This window comes from Populus trichocarpa, chromosome 2, assembly GCF_000002775.5.
Source record: "Populus trichocarpa isolate Nisqually-1 chromosome 2, P.trichocarpa_v4.1, whole genome shotgun sequence".
Lineage (NCBI taxonomy): Eukaryota > Viridiplantae > Streptophyta > Magnoliopsida > Malpighiales > Salicaceae > Populus > Populus trichocarpa.
The window spans coordinates 17,622,717-17,642,054 of NC_037286.2; the positions used below are offsets into that span (position 1 = coordinate 17,622,717).

Consider the following 19,338-nt stretch of genomic DNA (forward strand, 5'->3'; position numbering starts at 1 on the left):
TTGCCTTCATATTTTTCATGTCCGGTCTGGTTTTTTTATCCACAACCTCATTTCTCATATTTGATTTTAATATTATTTTTACGATATCTGGACTCCATGGACATGAAAAGATAGAGGGGTTGAAATTGTGTTTTTTGAAATTTTAATTTTAATTTTTTTTATATTTTTATATTATTTTGATGTGTTAATTTTATAAATAATTTTTAAAAAGTAAAAAAAATATTATTTTAATATATTTCTAAACAAAAAATATTTTAAATCGTAATCGTTACTACAATTTCAAATATAACCATGACCTAGCTTATTTCTTATTATTGGCAATACTATTTATTTAAGTCTAGCAAATACAATTATATCCTAATAATTACAAGACTCTAAAATTAAATATTTTTTTCTCGTGAATTATAAAAAATCGAATCTCTGACCCATCTATTATAAAAATTTTATAATGTTATAGTTGATTAATTACAGTTTAATTAATAAATATCTCATCACGGATAAAATTTTTTTATAGTTAATAACGTGAAGAGTTCAATTAATATTTTCAATATTTTTATCACAACCACCAATACAATTACCATAGAAAACTATTATTAGTAGCTGTTATTAACACTATCATTGCAGTCCTTAAATCTCTATAAATTGATATCCATGAGATTATAAAAATTAATAATTTAATCAAAAACTATTTAAAGTTCAGATTTGTATTAATTAATTAAAATATAATTTAACTAGGAAATTGTTTAAAATTCATATTTAAGTCAGGATTGAAACAAACATTATTTAGGTGAATAGCACTCTTCGACAGCTGATAGGTGGAAGCTATCATTCCCTACACACAGCACTGAACTCAAACTCTTACTTCTCTACCATGAATCCAGCTAAAAGGAATGGTTGATGCTTGCTTTGCCTTTTCTTGAGCTCTCTCTTCTAACCTTCTAATCCTTGAAGGCAATCTACACACAAAATCTTGAGCCCTGCGTCCTTCACCAGACAAACCTGTCAATCCCGCTACATTCCATCTTCCCACCAAAAATTCTAAATTATCGGCATAGTCCTTGGCAGTATAGACCCCAAGATTCTGGGCAACAGCTGCGAAGTTCTCAAAAAGGTTATCATCCTGACCATCGTACATCAAGAGGGCTGGCATAGCGATTTTTTTCCTCATCATGTCGGCTAAGGCCAGAATAGTAGTATCTGGGTCAATCTCAAACAACTTCTCCGCAATCATGGTGTATGCAATTTCATGGCGCTTTTCATCTGCAGCAATGGTGCCACATATTTGTGCTAGCTTCGCATCTCCATATCTCTTGGCTAGTCTAGCTGTGTTGCCATGAGAGATGAATGTTGCCCTCTCTTGGAATGATGTGTAAATGAAACAGTTGTACGGGTTGTTCTCAAATTTGAAATCCTATAAGAAACACAGACAAAAAGAAAAGATTCAATTATTGAATACTAGTTGTGCTCATGCACGTTCCAGTGTCCTTGATGACAACTAGCATGGAAAAAAAAAAGGGATATATAAATCGATGGATAACCTTACCATTCCACACCCTATCAAATACTGAATTGTCTTCTCAATCTGTCTCATGTCCACTCGTCCAGATAGGTAAAGATACTTGTTGAGAAGGTCACCGTGCCTGTTCTCTTCAGCAGTCCATCCTCTATTCCAAACTGCCCAAGGAGATAGTGATGCACCGGTCTCGTCCCTGACTCCATCCAGTGTGTTAAGTGCTGTCTGGTATGTTGGAAGTGCTTCTTCTGTGATCATATCTCCCACCAAAACAACAAAGTAGTCATCAGGAAGTTCTTTTGATCTTTCCCTCAATTCCCTCACTTGTTCATAGAATCCTTCGGAGTCAGCTTGTGGCAGGAAATCTTGTGGTTGCCACGATTTCTCAACAGGCTTTAGATGCGTTAAGATGTTCTTCGTAGCCCAACTCTCCATGGACTTGAATATCTCAATCTTTTCTGGTGGCATGGAATGCGTCACTTGAAAATGGACTTCCTTGGCAGGCCGATAGGAGTCCCTCTTTGTACTCTCCGACCCTCTAAAACCAGTGAATAAAATAGACTTAGAATGTGTCGTTTTTGCCTTTGCTTTTCTTTGCTAGAATGCTGGTATACATTATACGATCATAAAATTTAAACTGGATAATGTTTTGCAGCTGGATACAAATTATAGATGAACAGCTTCAATTTTTTTGTGCTTCAGTTACAATCTTGAGCCTGTCAAACAGACAGCCATAGATTGCTTTAACTCATTAAATTTAAACAAAATTAAAAATATTATTTTCAGTTAAAAGAAAGAATAATTTTACATTTTTATTTATTTATATTTTTACTAAGAATTTTAAAGTATTTTTAATTAAGAAGAAATTCTTAATACTGTTCAATATTCATAATTTAAAAGATTTTTTTTTAATTTTTAATTTTCCTGAAAAAATTAAAAGAAGTTTTAACTTCTTTTACTATAAATATCATAGATGAATCATTTTTTTTTAAAATATTCTTTTACTGATAAAATCTTGTTTTTATATTTAGCGTTCTATTTACATTTACATCTTTTTACTAGTTTTTTTTCTTATAAATTAAATTTTAAATATGTGTTGTCTTACAAATATGATGTGTATTCTAAACGTAAAAGCCAGGATAATATATTCAAAAAACATAATAAATTAAATCAAATTGATATATATATATAGTCAGTTTGTTTTCATGCAATGGCATGCTAGGTACGTATCCGTCTAGCTAGCTAATTTCATAACAAATGAATGAACGTTAGGTAGTTTGTAAATGAATATAAAAAATATTTATATTTTACATTGAAAAGAAATATTCATAATCCCTAGTGTTTATATAAACATAAGGTATATAATTATTATATAGTAAATTACGATAAATGAGCTCTTCTAAAATAACATTTGATACTTGGATATTAAATATATGAAACTTAATATGTTAATGAGGTTAATTTTTTTTTGAGTTTTTTTATTTTAATAATTAGTTTTGATATTTATTTTTAATTTTTATAATTAATTTTAATATTTACGAGTGTTAGGATAAAATTAAATAGCAAATATTCAATTTAATTCAAAATATAATTATTTTATTAAAATTCATAATAATATTAACAGTTATAATGTTTCAAACTTATATAAACTTGCTACTACACAAAGAAAAAATATATATAAAATAAAAGTTATTCAGTTTAATTCAAATTATAATTATTTTATTAGCAGTTGTAAATATTTTAAGTTTATATAAATTTGAAAAAAATACATACAAAACAAACATATTCTTTTTATTTGAATTTTCTTATTATTCTTTAATAGGAATATTAGTTTTATTGTTTTGATTTCCAAGCACTTTCTTTAAAAATATATATATGCCCTCCCTCCCTCTATATACGTTGAGAAAAATAATCTAGCATTGTTGTTCCCGAAACAGAAAAGTAGGCCCTAGCATTCCTTTCCGGCAACTTGCAAAGTTTTTACATATTCTGCATCGGATACCTGAAATAAGTGTTTGGATGCAGTTTGCAAAACAGGTTCTTGTTTCTTTAAAGAGGAAACTGTGGCATCATTTGGCAGCTAAAAATTTAAAAACAAAGACCTCAGTACTGGAGTGTGATATTAATGGACCCTGGCCTTGCAGTATCAATATCAATGGACTCTACAAGCTGGAACCATTCATGCAACTGTACCGACATTATTAACTAAATGCTTGTGGTGTTTTTGGGTGGCAAGGACCACTGCATTAAAAATCCATAAACAGCAGTTTGCAACTGGGTTTTTGAGGTGTCCCAACTCACAGGCATGCACTTGAGTTGAGTTGAGGCAGTCTCTCTATTTTTTAAAAAAATATATAATTGCAAGAGCCCTTCGAGTTATAAGGTGGTCGAGTAGCAATTATTCCCTAAGGACCAGGGTCGATCTCGAGTCTCGACTTCAAGAATTAATCTTCTTCTCTAATGTTAAGGGTTATGTGACTATAGATCATGTTCTTAGCTGGCTACATATTACTTTGAAAGAAAAAGTAATTCAAGAAATGAAAACAATCTAACCAAAACAAAGGTTGACCCATTTAATTTGTAAGGCCATTAATTACATCAATACTTGTAGTGGTCAACAAATATAGTACGTAGAAGTGGATCAGCATGATTTATCCAGATATCACGGACATTTAGCCTTAAATAAAACCCCAGATAGATGAAGTTTCGTTTTTGTTGATCAGAAAACTGACGTTTAGTATGAGCTAGAGAGTTAAAGGAAGAAAGGAAAAGAGAAAGGAAAATAAGGAAGAAGAAGAAGAAGAAAAGAGTAGATAGGAACTCACCTAGTAGTGGAGTACTGCATGGTGGAGCCTGCAAATACTTTGGCAGACTTGAGATTGTGGGACGGCAAGGCTACTAGGTTCAGCTTGAGAGCCATTTTTTTTTTTTTGGAGCTTTGCTTATACTGTGTGTCTGGGAAAGAGGAGGAGGAGACGTCGTTGAGGATGTGTTTGGAAGGAGCAGCGTTGGGAGATGTGAAAATTAAGGTGTTGTATGTTTTTTTTTATACTGCACTCAGCTTTAGTCAACTAAATTTCTATCTATTTTTGCTGGTTTGATTTTTGTGCTATTACGTGGGATGGCGCTTTTTTCTTCAATTAAAAAAAAAAAGGCACTGTTAACGTTTCTTTTTCATAGAAAAAATTAACTATAAACTAAAAAAATTAATATGCATACGTTGTTAAAAAATTATCCAGACGTTAAGATAAAGATCTTGTTTCCCAAGAAAAAAAAACATTGAATATTTATTTGAGTTTAAAATTGGGTTTATAAAGTTGAAATTTAGCTAAAATCATGTATAAAGCAATCGAAATGAACATCAAACTCAATTTAAAATTAATTTAATATAAAATAAAAAAATTAAAAATAAAAAAAAGATAATTATTGCAACCTATACTGAATTGTTTTTCTTCTATGTTATATTTATATTATTTTTTAATATTTCTTTTATTGCATAGTGCTTCTAATGTTTATAATTTCAAACACTATTACATTGTTTACCAAACATCAATTTTATAAAAGTAAACTGCAATTATGCTTTTAAGTCAAGTCAACTTAATATTAACTAAAAAACCCATGATGAAAAGACGGAGAGCTTAGCTTAGTAGGTTTTTCTGTAATTAAATAATTTTAATATGTTAAAAGTCAAAAGGATTATAAGGCCGCTGAAAAATAGCTTTAATTATATTTTTACTTTAGGAGTAGTTAAGTAATTTTAAAATGCAGAAAAGCTAAAACAATATTCTACCTTATATAATTTGAAAATAATAATTAAATTATGATAATAAAATTATTTTAAAAAATAACTACACCCATACTACCGGACTCCCGGACTACCGGACGGGGAGATGATGACTGTGAGAAAGAGTTATGACAATAAGTGACATAACTTGTTTCACCCTGGTTGCAGCCTTCACGGTGGGTAGGAAGTGAACTTGTCAAAGCAGTATATTGTCGGAGAGTGTTTGTTTGTGGTATAAAACTATAAATAGAACAAAAGGTAATTAATACAGTAAACAGATGCAAGTCCTCCCTAAGTTTTATAAACAATGTAATAGAACAAAGATAAGCCTTTGTTCTTCTAATTCCATCGAGGTTCTTAGGAAGTGTGAAAGCAATGAATTGTCTTCTCTGTTGATGATTTGAAACATGGGAATATTCCCATCTTTGTCTCTTATGCGCAATGAATTATCTTTCTTCAATATTGTATTTTTATCATTTTTTTAATATTTTTTTTATTATACATTATTTTATAATTTTAAATATTATTATATTGTTTACCAAACATCAATTTTATAAAAGTAAACTGCAATTAATTCTCTACGTCAACTTAATTCTTTAATTTCCTCAAAACCAAGTTAAATTTTTCTTTGACTGGAAAGTGTTTTCCGCTGACCAACTTTTCTAATAGCAAACAAATACAGGAAAGTTTGGAAAGTGGTTTCCCGGAAACCACTTTCCGGAAAACAAACACAGCCAAAAGGGAAAACATTTTCCTAGAAACCAAACCAAATTTTTCTTTAACTGGAAAGTGTTTTTCGTTGACCAACTTTCCTAATGGCAAACAAACACAGGAAAGTTTGGAAAGTGGTTTCCCGAAAAGTGAATTCCGGGAAACAAACATGGCCTTAATATTAACTAAAAAAACCCACTGGAAAATAGCTTTAATTATTTTTTTAATCGTGCCTTCTTGATGAGGTGTTGTGTTGGGAAGGTTTTTTGGATTTAATCATAAGATTATGATTAATGTTTAGGAGTCGTCACCTAATATTATGGTCACTAGAAACTTATGGTCTACGAGAGTCTGGGTAAGCGATTGGTTGTATAAGGAAAAGACGCATAACCCTTAGTGCACCCTATCTAAGGTAAGCTGTATTGTTATTTGATTGTTTTCTAAGTCGGGTTTCTATTTGTTGGTCTTTTCTAAGGTTCAAGGTAGATCTCTCTTCATAAGAAAGTCTCTACCTTATTGAGTTAAATCCTAACCGTTCTAAAATCTGAATTTTAGCATCACATTTTACACCTTGTATCTTTAATACTGAGGGTGTACTTTATCGTGCAATTTTACACCCCACAAATATTAAAGTATACATCTGGACCCTAGAAAAAAGGTTGGAAAAAGGTTTTTGATATATTTTTTTAAAATCCTAATGGATAATCATAAACTGGTTATGATATCCATTTTGCATTTTAAAACATGAAAAAAATACAATTTTTATTTTTATGAAGATATGCTTGGAACATTTTAGAATTTGGCCGTATGCATGAAAATAATTTTTTTTTTGTTTTTGAAAGGGAAAATTAATTTAAAAGTTTGAGATTTTTTTAAAATGTTTTGAATTTTTTTTTGAAATATTTCGGAGAAAACCAGGTATTTTAATACTGGATTTGTATTTTACAATGTAAATATACAACCCGATATTATGCAAAATTGGTAGAAAAATATTTGAGAAATCATAATATTTTGAAATGATTTTTTGGATTTTTATATATAATAATAATAATAATTTATTATTATTATTATTATTATTATATTACAAAATATGTGGGGCTAGCCCGACCCAGATATGTGGGCCGAACTTAGCCTAGAAAAGGATGGGCTGATCCCAGCCCAAAAATGGTTGGGCCGAGATCGGCCCAATATAATCTTTCTTTCTTTTTTTGGGTCGGGCCAGACCCAGCCACTACCATAGGCTAATTAATTAGCCGCTGCATGCATAAATGAATTCTGCATGCAGCAGCCACGACGAGGAAGAACGAGGCGAAGCAGGGAGGAGAAAGTTGCCTGGCGTGGGGGTCTCAGGCGTGACAAGGTGGTTCGGCCGGTTGCTCAAGAGGCGTCGGCTGAGGTGATGGTGGCCGGAGTCGGCTGTGGGAGGAAGAAGAAAAAGTTGCAAAGGCGAGAGAAAGGCTGGAAGGAGAAGAGAGAGAGCCGCGATGGCTGCTTGGTGGTTAGTTGGTCGTTGTGTTGGCTTCTTGTGGTGTAGCTGGTGGCGGCCTTGGTCGGTAGCTGGAACGGCGGAGAGAGAGAGAGAGAGGGAGAGAAGAAATTGCAGAAACCGGGGGTGGAGAGGTTGGTTTTTGGCCAATTTTGGACCCGATTTTCTCCTCCCTCAGACCCTAACATCCACCTCTATTTATAGGCGAGGGAAGAGGGCAATCTTGTCTACACTAAGGAAAAATTTCAGCCCTTGATTCACTTGGGAAGGATCCCAACCGTTGGTTCAAAGTAGGCATGATGCACTATCAAATCTGCAGTTGCAGGCTGCCTGAGTTGGCCTCTTTGAGGTGGTGCCATGTCCGTTTCTTTGCCAGTGAGCCGATGAAGACCATACCTAGACGTAGAGGGATGTCTTATGATTTATTTCGTGCAAGTTTTGTCAAATTTGGTGGACGTTAGGTACATTAAATGCAGCTGCAAAATAGGTAACCAGACCAGTTTTTCAGGAAAAAAAATAAAGAAGATAATCAACAGTGTTGAACGACGCGTCGTCTGACCGTTTTTTTTCTTTTATGAAACAACGTCGTTTTAGGTTTGAATTAGGGATTTTTGCTGATCTTCAATTTCATCCTCCAGCTTACAGTGACATGCAATTGTACCCCTAATTGACTCTAGACTTTCGATTTAACGCTATTAAGCCCCTGAGAACTTCAATTGGAACCCCAAAGTTACGCGCCTATTGCAATTTGGTCCTTAGTCTCGGATTTATGCAATTTAACCCCTAATTGACCATTAAACTTTTAATTTCTTCAATTTCACTCTCGGTTTTTGTCAATTAAGCCCTTATAGTTTGGCGCCTTTTGCAGATTGGTCCTTGACTGCAAATTTTGTCCATTTAACCCCTAATTGACCCAAAAATTTCAATTTTCTTGCAATTTTGCCCATGATTTCAATCAATTAATTTGGAAAAAATTAAATTCAGTCTCTTAAAATTCAAATCTTCTCAATTAAGCTCAAATTAGGCTACCAAACTTAATTTTTCACCAATTAAGCCTCAAATAAAATTAATTTGACTTATTTAAAGTATAATTAAGTCCTTGCATTTAGTTAAATCCTTTAATTGGACCCAAATTAATTCTGGAGCTGTAGATCTTGAATTTAGGCCTGCTCTATATGGATGGAAAGCTAAGACATAGGCCTAAAACTTTCATGAGGAGTCCAAGATTTAAAAAGGCCGTTTTCAAGTCCAAATTGTAGCAACAATGAAGAAGTCCGAATATGTCCGGACACTGTTCAGTGTTCAACTTATATCTCAAGTTAGACTAATGGTGTAAGAATAAGTATAGTATAAACTCAAAATGAACTTTAATGTTTGATACTAACATGTTTTGTACTTGTTATCTTATTCACTCTTAATACTTTGCTTGTTAAATGGTTAATCTAGATTTATGTTGTATAACCTTGGCATAACAAATACTTGGCACAACAAATACTTGGCACTTTCATAGCCCAAACTGTATGGTATAACCGACACCTGTGCTATGAAAGGAACTTGATTTGTTGTTAACATAAATTATAATCATAAATACCTGACAATATTTACAAGTATTAGCATTATTCGAATAAGATAACTAATGTAATCATGTTAACAATTTATAATCCGATTGGAACCTCCTTTGTGTGTGGTTTCCAGTTGAATAATAAGAGTTTATACTATACTTGTTTGAAATACCATTAGTGGATCCTCTAACCTTGACAATTGTTTTTATCATTGTTTAATCCTTATATCAATATCACATCTCAAAGCTCTCTTCAACTTATTATTATTATTATTATTATTATTATTATTATTATTATTTATAATTTATATAGTTAACCTCTCTTTGGTTCGACCCCGGTATTGCCGAGTTATTTATTACTTCGACACTCCTACACTTGGGAGAAGACATCAACTCTTTGGTCGTGTCAAGTTTTTGGCGCCGTTGCCGGGGAGGTAAATTCTTGTATAAATTATAATACTTATTTTATTTTCTCTTTTCACTTTTCATTTTATCTAACTTTTGTTTCTTTTTCCTTTTCTTTTCTTCTCTTCTTTTTATTCTCTTTCTACACGTGCATGAGAGTTTGGTCACGTACATTAAGTGGTAAACTTTGTAGGGCATCCTCATCATTTTCAGAAAATATGGCCGAAGTAGATAACCAGTCGCTTCATAATGAGAATAATGAGAATAACCGTGTTAGAACACTTAGAGACCATATGAATCCTACAAGAACAAGTGCACCCTCATGCATAGTTTTCCCTTGTAATGCATCTCATTTTAATTTTAAGTCAGACATTATTCAATTTTTATCTTCTTTTCATGGCTTAGATTTATAAAATCCATACTTGCATTTAAGGGAATTTGAGGAGGTCTGCAACACCTATAATGACTTAAATTGTAGCAAAAACACCATTAGATTAAAGCTTTTTCCTTTTTCATTAAAAGATAAAGCTAAAACATGGCTAGAAAATTTGAGACCAGGATCCATTCGTGCTTGGGATGAAATGCAACAATAATTTTTAAAGAAGTTTTTTCCATCTCACAGAACAAACTCTTTCAAAAGACAAATCATCACTTTCACTCAAAAACTAGGTGAAACATTTTACCAATGTTGGGATAGGTATCGAGACTTGCTTAATACTTGCCCTCATCATGATTTTGAAACATGGAGATTGGTTTCACATTTTTATGAAGGGTTAACACCTATAGATAGACAAATGGTTGATTTGATGTGCAATGGAACTTTTGAAGATAAAGACCTGAATGAAGCAATGGAGTACCTAGACTTGCTAACTGAAAATGCTCAAAATTAGGACACTACAGGCACTTATAAGGCACAAAGTAAAACCCAACCTCATACATCTAGTGGAGGTATATATAACCTTAGGAAAGATCATGACCTCCAAGCCAAGTTTGCATCTTTAGCTAGAAAAGTCGAGGCACTAGAATTAAAAAAGAGTAGTCAATTAAAATCTGTTCAAGACATTGTATGTCAAATCTGTGAAACCAATGAACACTCAACCAATGACTGTCCAACTTTGCCTTCTTTTAAGGAATGCCTCCATGAACAAGCCCATGCTTTAAACAGTTTTCAAAGGCCCAATCATAACCCATACTCGCAAACATACAACCCTGGTTGGAGAAATCACCTAAATTTCAGTTGGAAGAGTGATAACAATAATGCACAAACTTCACAGCCACCGTTTCAAGCACACCATAATTTCCAAAATTCTCATGGATATGCACCTCCTTATGCTAATCTTGAGGAAACATTGCATGCATTCATTGAAAAGCAAGAGACAATCAACACTCAACTTGCTCAAAGCATGACAGATTTTAAAGATACTCTTGCAAAATTGACATCTGCTCTCAGTTTTCAAGAGAAAGGTAAGTTTTCATCTCAACCACAGCAAAATCCCAAGGGGCATTACAATGCAAATGCAAGTAGTTCTGGAAGCCAACACATGGATCAAGTCAAATCAGTCATTACTCTCCGCAGTGGTAAGGTTATTGAAAAACCCATTCTTGAACCTTGTGAGAAAGATGATGAGTTAATCTCTGAGGGTAAGGAAGGGGTTGAATCTGAACATTGCAACAAAAAGACTGATTTCCCGCCAACACTTTCATTTCCTCATGCCATGACCAAACAAAGGAAAGTCAATCACAACTCTGAAATCTTTGAAACTTTCAAACAGGTAAGGATCAAATATCTTTGTTGGATGTTATTAAACATGTACCTTCTTATGCTAAATTTTTGAAAGATCTGTGCATTGTGAAGAGAAAACTGAATGTGAAAAAGAAAGCCTTCTTAGCCGAATAAGTAAGTGCCATTCTTCATAACAATAATGCTTTGAAATATAAAGACCCTGGTTGTCCTACAATTTCTTGCTTTATTGGAGAACATAAAATTGAAAGAGCTTTACTTGATCTTGGAGCTAGTGTGAATTTACTTTCATATTCAGTTTTTCAGAGTCTCAATTTAGGTGAGTTAAAACCAACTTCTGTAACTCTGTACTTGCTGATAGATCTGTAAAAGTGCCTAGAGGAATAGTTGAAGATGTGTTAGTACAAGTTGATAAATTCATTTATCTTGTGGATTTTATTGTCTTAGATACACAACCTGTTGAAGCATGTAATTCATTTCCTGTTATTTTAGGACATCCGTTTCTTGCAACTTCTAATGCATTGATTAATTATAGAAATGGACTGATGAAACTATCATTTGGAAACATGACATTGGAGATGAATATTTTCAACATTTGCAAGCAACCTGGAGATGATAATGATTTATAGGAAGTGTACTTTACTGAAAAATTAGTTCATGATCAATTTCAAACCACTTCCAGTGAAACTGAGATTGATGAATCTGATGATTTGCAAATGGTTTATTTTCAGGAAGAATCAAAGGCAAATAGTTAGAGACCAAAAATTGAGGAATTGCCACCACGATCAATTGAGTCCATACCTTCAAGTGTTCAACCACCAAAACCTGATTTGAAGCCATTACCATTCAATCTCAAATACTTATTTTTGGGAGAAAATGAAACTTTTCCAGTAATAATCTCTTCCAAACTTAATGCACATCAAGAAGGTAAGTTATTACAAACTCTGAAAATGCACAAAAATGCATTAGGATGGACCATAGTTGACATAAAAGGAATTAGTCCTTTGATTTGCACACACAAGATAATATTTTTGAATAGACTGAACATTGTGAAGAAGCCTTTGTTAAACTTAAAAACTTGCTTACTTTTGCTCCTGTCATTCAACCTCCTGATTAGTCATTACCTTTTGAAATTATGTGTGACGTTAGTGATTATGCCGTGGGTGCTGTGCTTGTTCGCTTTTTATGTTCGGCTTGTTTTAACTCGTAAGTGCACGAGTGTGCGATGTAGCAATTAACTCGGTAAGATCGAGGTCATATCCATAGAGAGCTAAATCTGGAAATTAAGCTAGGTAACAAAAAAAACTCAAGAGAAATTAAATTAACAATAACTTGGTTGAAAATGATTGATGGATTTGTTTTCAAAGATGAAAAAGTGTAAATAGATTTTTAATGACAAGAAAAAGTAAGTCTTGGTCCAAATCAATTTTAATGGTGATGTATTGGTGATTCCTTCAACATATATAAGATAACTCAACCTAATATCAACGATGGTGATATTAGATCGGAAGATATTACAATGAAGTTTAAAAAGATGAAGATTGATTATTGCTTAAGAATGAACAAGTACTTTCATATTAAGTAAGACATTGAATCAAGCAATCTCTATACCAAAACTAAGGTTTGTGCATAAAAATTCAAGATTATAACATTACCTAAATGATTTCTAAAATTTCTTTGCAATAATAAAACATTCATGAAGAAAATAAGAAGATAAACATTAAGATTCATTCATATCTTAAAGAACTCACCTCAATCACCATCATCTTTGATTTGGATCCAAGAAGGAGATTAGCCAACCATGATTATATATAAGAACACTTTAATAAACATGAAATAACTTGAATCAAACTGAAATAATGAGTTTTACAAGCTAAAGAACCGAAATCTATAAAGAAGAAAACAACACAATTTCAGTAAAAATTCGGACACAAATCTGACTCTAAATTTAGATAGCAATTCGACCCTCTTAGAAGCCTCCCCTGGAGATGGCTATTAGAGACATATTTATAGGAAATTCTGTTAGCTTTCCAGATTGTTAAAGAACAGCTCATTTGGACATCTGAGTTAAAAGGTATGGGCAAAACACCGAAAGGTGTTCTGGAAAATCAAATCAGGCCAGCTTGGAGAACACTTTGGTGCATGTTTTTCTTCCTCCTTTGTGAGCTGCCTCTTTCTTCTTTTTGACCCAAAATAATGTGACAATGTCCCCTCCAGCTTTCCATCCATGTGCTTGCCCTCTTGGGTCAATGATTTGAGGCTGATTTGGGGCTGAATTTAAGCATCTAATAAGGATACAAATGTACCTATTATTTGGGCTAAGATTGACATTAAAACCTTGAGTGTTTGATGGTTGAAGTTTGCACACAACATAAGGCAAGTTTGGGCTTGAAATAGATCATATGATATTCTTTTCTAGAATTGGAATAGAATTGATTTTTGGGGCAAATTTGGAGCACTTATTTGAACCAAGATTTGCTTCAATCTTCAACTAAATTTCTCTTCAATTCTTTGTCCCAAATTCCGACGTTGAATTTTTTGAAATAATTCATTTAAGCTCCAAAAACCTATCGAAACATTAAAAGAAACTTCATTACTAAAAAACACATCAATTATTATAAAAAACTCAAATAAAAAAAATAAATACATATGTAAAATAAAAGACTTAATGATACTTTTGATGCACAATCATGCTGTCTTGGGACAAAGAAAAGATAAGAAACCTTATGTGATTTACTATGCAAGTAAAACTTTAAATAATGCTGAAATGAATTACACCACCACTGAAAAAGAATTACTTGCAGTAGTATTTGCATGTGAAAAATTCAGGTCTTATCTTGTTGGCTCACCTGTTGTCGTTTTTAGTGATCATGCAGCATTAAAATATCTTCTTTCTAAGAAAGATTCTAAGGCTAGATTGGTGCGGTGGATTTTGTTACTTCAAGAATTTTATATCACAATCAAAGATAAGAAAGGCACCGAAAATGTTGTTGCAGATTATTTGTCAAGATTGACTACAGATTCGAAATCTGATATCACACCAATCGATGACTACTTTCCTGATGAATCTTTACTTTCTGTCTCTACATTGCCTTGATTTGCTAATATTGTTAATTTTCTTGTTTCAGGACAATTGCCAGCTTATTGGAGTACCCAAGACAAAAGAAAGTTCTTGAACGAAGTGAAGAACTTTTATTGGGATGACCCTTATTTATTCAAATATTGTTCTGATCAAATATTTTAAAGATGCATTCCTGACAATGAGGTAAGTAGTGTCATTAAATTTTATCATTCTAAGGCATGTGGGGGTCATTTCTCATCAAGAAAGACAATTGCAAAAATCTTACAAAGTGGATTTTACTGGTCCACAATGTTCAAGGACTCACATGCATTCTGCAAGACTTGTGAGAATTGTCAAAAGTTGGGATCTATTTCAAAACGTCACATGATGCCTTTAAATCCTATTCTTGTCATTGAGATCTTTGACTGTTGGGGTATAGATTTCATGAGTCCATTTCCTCCATCATTTGGTTTCTTGTACATATTAGTCGCAGTAGATTATGTTTCAAAATGGATAGAGGCAATTCCAAGTCGAAACAATGATCACAAAACAGTGATAAAGTTTTTGAAAGAAAATATTTTGAGTCGGTTTGGAATCCCTCGAGCCATGATAAGTGATGGTGGAACACATTTCTGCAACAAGTCATTTGAGTCTTTAATGAAGAAATATGAAATCACACACAAAGTTGCCACCCCTTATCATCCCCAGACAAGTGGATGAGTAGAACTTGCTAATAAGGAGATCAAACAGATCTTCGAGAAAACAATGAACCCTAATAGGAAAGACTGGTCTTTAAGACTTAATGATGCACTTTGGGCTTATCAAACTGCTTATAAAACATCGTTAGGTATGTCACCCTATATACTAGTCTATGAAAAACCTTGTCACTTGCCTGTGGAACTTGAACATAAAGCTTATTGGACTATTAAAGCTTTCAATTCAAACCTTGATGATGCTAGTCAGCTGCGAAAATTACAGATAAATGAGCTTGAGGAAATATGAAATGATGCATATGAAAATTCAAGAATTCATAAAGCAAGAATCAAAGAGTTTCATGACAAGAAAATACTGAGAAAAACATTCAATGTTGGTAAAAAAGTCTTGCTTTATAATTCTCGACTCCATTTATTTCCTAAAAAACTAAGATCAAGATGGAGCGGTCTTTTTATTGTGAAATATGTGTATCCATATGGGGCCTGTGATATCGAGAATCCAATGAATGACAATGTTTTTAAGGTAAATGGGCATCATTTGAAAGTTTACTTTGACAATTTTTCAGTTAAAATGATTATATTGAATTGAGTGATCATGTATATAAAGATTGATTCTTTTTCTCACATTGTTTTTGTGTTTCTTTTTTGTGTGAATTTTGTTTTGCTAGTCTCTCTCACCCCGGTCAAATGGCGGATAACGGTACTCCGTGACTTAAGTTGGTTTTTTCAGTTTCCCATAATAACTGATATCTGTGTATATATTTATGCAATTCTTTGCTCTTTCTCCTTCTTTGCATCTCTTCTCCAATTCTCATTTGAAAATGGACACCACTCTTGAAAAATTGAAAAAGTATTTTCCCGCTTTGCCTCCAAATGCGATTGCAAAAATTTACCGTGTTAGGTGTGCAAGATTGAGGTTGTTAATGAATCATGGAATTCCTGAAGATATTCGCTGGCTAATAGAAACAAAGGTTCGATTATCGGGTGAGTCCTCCAATTCTTTCATTTCATACATGCCTGGAACAGGTAAAAACACTTTTGCAAAGAAACGTCATACAAAACGACTGAAAGTCTGTCACAGATGTGCCAAATGGACTTGTAATGCAACATGTTGTTCTTTAGGAATGATATCTGTAAACCGTGAAGATAAAATACAATTCATTAAGAATGGCCTGAGTAAGGGGTCTTTAGATAATCTTCTATTGACTCTTGAGACGCATCCTAGTGGAGATGTGCATTATGCAATTCATAATTTATGGCCACAATTCCATAAAGAACATGATCGACTTAGTCTTGGGAATCTGACTATAAAAGACTCTGTTTGCCAGTTTTTAAAAAAACTGGATGTGAAGCCTATCCCCGACCCATAGAGGGCGTTTAAGCCGTTCTTGGACGTAAAACTAAGGAAAGATGTGAGCCACAATCACAACTACCTGTACATACACATGCTTTTTCAAAATAAATAAATAAATAAAGAGAGAGAGAGGGAGTAAGACTCCAACTGGCCTACATATAGGTGGTATGATTGCATTCTCAATTTCTTATCTATAAAATCTTCTCTTCCTTCCCTTCATTTCTACTCAACCCATACATTCAATAGATATAGAAGTGTGTAGAAATGATAGGTTCCTCAAGTCATCACATAAGAAATATTTGTGTTTTCGGTGGATCCAGTCTTAGGAAAGAAAATGAGTTTTTAGAATCAACAAATCATCTTGGTCAGGTACTAGCTGAGAGAAAGATTCATTTAGTATATGGGGGAGGCAACCTTGGGTTAATTGGAGGGGTGTCAATAGCTGTATTTTAAGAAGGTAGTCAAGTTTTGGGGGTCGTCCCCAAAGCTTTAGCAAAGGAGACATCATTGGAAAAATAATTGGAAAGGAACTACAGGTCTCCACAATGTTTGATCGAATGAATGCGATGTTTAATCATGCTGATGCCTTCATTGCTTTACCAGGTGGTCTGGGAACATTGGAAGAGATCTTTCATATTTCCTCCTGGCCCAACTGCACATTCACCATAAACCTATAGGTTTGTTAAATGTTAATGATTTTTATGATAATTTGTTGTCTTTTCTTGATCAAGCTGTGGAATATGAATTTCTAACATCTTCGGCATGACAAATCATAATCTCTGCTGCTACTGCTGAACAATTGATTGACCAACTACAATCTTTCATCCCTGTACTTGATCCCTCCATGAGTTGTATAAATTGGTCAACTATGAAAAGCCGTAAAAAGCTTAGATTGGATTTGAGCCTTCGTTTGTGAAACCTTGTGTCCTTTGGTTTTATTAATAACATTTTATTTTGTTTTGTTATTTCTTATATTTGTTTAAGTGTGTTTTAGGTTTGTCAGTGTTCGATGTTTCAGGTGATGTCTTCTATACTCTATCTTTCTACCTTAGAACATTGAGGACAATGTCTCGTTTTGATTGGGGGAGAGGGTAGTAGTTGAAAAAAAAATTAACTTACTAACTATTTTTGCTATTATTAAAACCATTTGACAAAACTGTTATTAGGATGGCAGAGTAAGGAGGAATTTTATTAACTTTTGAGACGCATCTTAGTAAATATTCTTATCAAGGTCTATCAGAATACTTCTTGAAATATTCAGGTTTACAAACTCTCGCATTATTATCACTTGATTCTGCTCATATACTCATTTAACAAGTATTCTTAAACCTTCATTTTCACACACACACTTTAACATATGATTGTGGGTTGCAGATTGGATTATTACATTATTTATGTTCTTTTGTTAAAGGTGGCAACTAATGGAAAGGGGATAGTATATAATTTGCAAAAAAAAAAAAATTGATAATATTGATGATAATAAAAACGTAGATAAGTTTGGTTTTGTAGCCTCCCTAACCTAAGCAATTAAGCCCGAATGGGTGTTTTAACACCTAATACCCTAAAATCAACTGACTCGGGAGCTATTGGCCCAAAGCTTGTTACATGGGTTAAGGAGAAAAGCTTAAGGGAATCAAACATTGCACTATCTACGTATCAGTATCTGCAACCCGAGTTACTAAGCTCGTAGGGGTGTCTCAACACCTAATGCCCTAAGACCAACTGGTTTAGGAGTCATTAGCCGAAAGCTCGTTACATGGGTTAAAGATGCATTGTGTTTCAAGTTATATGTATATATATTAAAAAAAGAAGAAGATAATAATCCCAACCCAAGGAAGTTAACCTTAAACATTAGAACATAATATTGTTTTCTTCCAATAAAAGCCCCATCATCTATGTTTTCATACATTGAGCACATAAAAAGAAAGGTTTATTAATATTTTATTTAAGAGGTATTGAGCAGATATATAAATTTAATGAGAGTTTGTTTATGTGGATAGATTAATGGAAGTTGAATGATGAATGCCTTGCTTTATGGAACTTGCAAACTGTTTTTCTATTTTAACGCTTTGATTACTAGGGACTAGTAATAAGCTGGCTGGGGGGGGGTGTGATTAGTACTTAAAAGTGCATTTTTATCAAAGTTTTATATCATCATTTTGCACTTGAAATATCAATAACTCCTTAACTAAATCATGTTTTATAATAACAAGTCTGATACCATAAGATACCTTTAATTTATGGTAAATGTTCATCTTAAATGCAGGCCTATCACATAAATGAAAGGATTGATTGATGAGTTTAACTACTAAAATTAAGAAGACAAAGAGAGGGCCAAACTTAGAAAAGAGATGCTGGTTCAGTCCAAACTGAAACACTGTTCGGTCATTGGGTCATATCTAGAGCTCTAGATCTTGAATTTAGGTCTGCTCTATATGGATGGAAAGCTAAGACATAGGCCTAAAACTTTCATGGGAGTCCAAGATTTAAAAAGGCCGTTTTCAAGTCCAAATTATAGCAACAACAGAGAAGTATGAATCTGTCCTGCAGCCCAGACACTATTCAGTGTTCAGCCCATATCTCAAGTTCTAGAAGTCTAAATGACCTTAATTTTTTTTTCCTGAAAAGCTGAGACAATTTCCTAGAACTTTCATGTTTAAGTCTATTCAAATTCTGACATTATCAATGACGTTTTCTTCAGACAAGAAGATAAAGATTGTCACCAAGTCAAGATGTGGCCACCCACTCATCAATTAGTCATCAAATCAATAGTTCTAAATTTTGGCATATAAAAGGAGGCATTTGCCATGCATTAGACATCTTAGTTTTCAGATCAAGATCATGTTGTTGCTCTCTCTCTTTATATTTTTGTAATGTTTAAGTTTTGTTTATATTAATCTCTTGTTTATGCTTTTCATTTCCTTTCCTTTACTTAGTTAACTTATATCTTATTTATGTTCTTATCTTGTTTATTTATGTTTCTCTTCTTCATTATGTTTCGCTAAGTTT

At 33.1% G+C, this 19,338-nt stretch overlaps 1 protein-coding gene across 1 annotated transcript; it reads right to left on the reverse strand.

The window, feature by feature from the left end:
• Window positions 1–686: 686 nt before the first annotated feature.
• LOC18096467 (stearoyl-[acyl-carrier-protein] 9-desaturase, chloroplastic) lies at window positions 687–4,526 on the reverse strand. Its single transcript, XM_024592235.2, has 3 exons — window positions 4,339–4,526; window positions 1,544–2,051; window positions 687–1,411 (listed from the first exon to the last, which is right to left on the reverse strand). The coding sequence occupies exons 1-3, from the start codon at window positions 4,431–4,433 to the stop codon at window positions 851–853; spliced, it is 1,164 nt and encodes a 387-aa protein (XP_024448003.1). The 5' UTR covers window positions 4,434–4,526; the 3' UTR covers window positions 687–850.
• Window positions 4,527–19,338: the final 14,812 nt, after the last annotated feature.

Excerpts from the sequence above, each read along its gene's own strand:
- LOC18096467 (XM_024592235.2), bottom strand. The coding sequence starts at position 4,433 with ATGGCTCTCAAGCTGAACCTAGTAGCCTTGCCGTCCCACAATCTCAAG. Across the intron at positions 2,052-4,338 it reads ATGCAGTACTCCACTACTAG|AGGGTCGGAGAGTACAAAGA; the intron begins GTGAGTTCCTAT and ends CACTGGTTTTAG. Across the intron at positions 1,412-1,543 it reads ATTTGATAGGGTGTGGAATG|GATTTCAAATTTGAGAACAA; the intron begins GTAAGGTTATCC and ends TGTTTCTTATAG.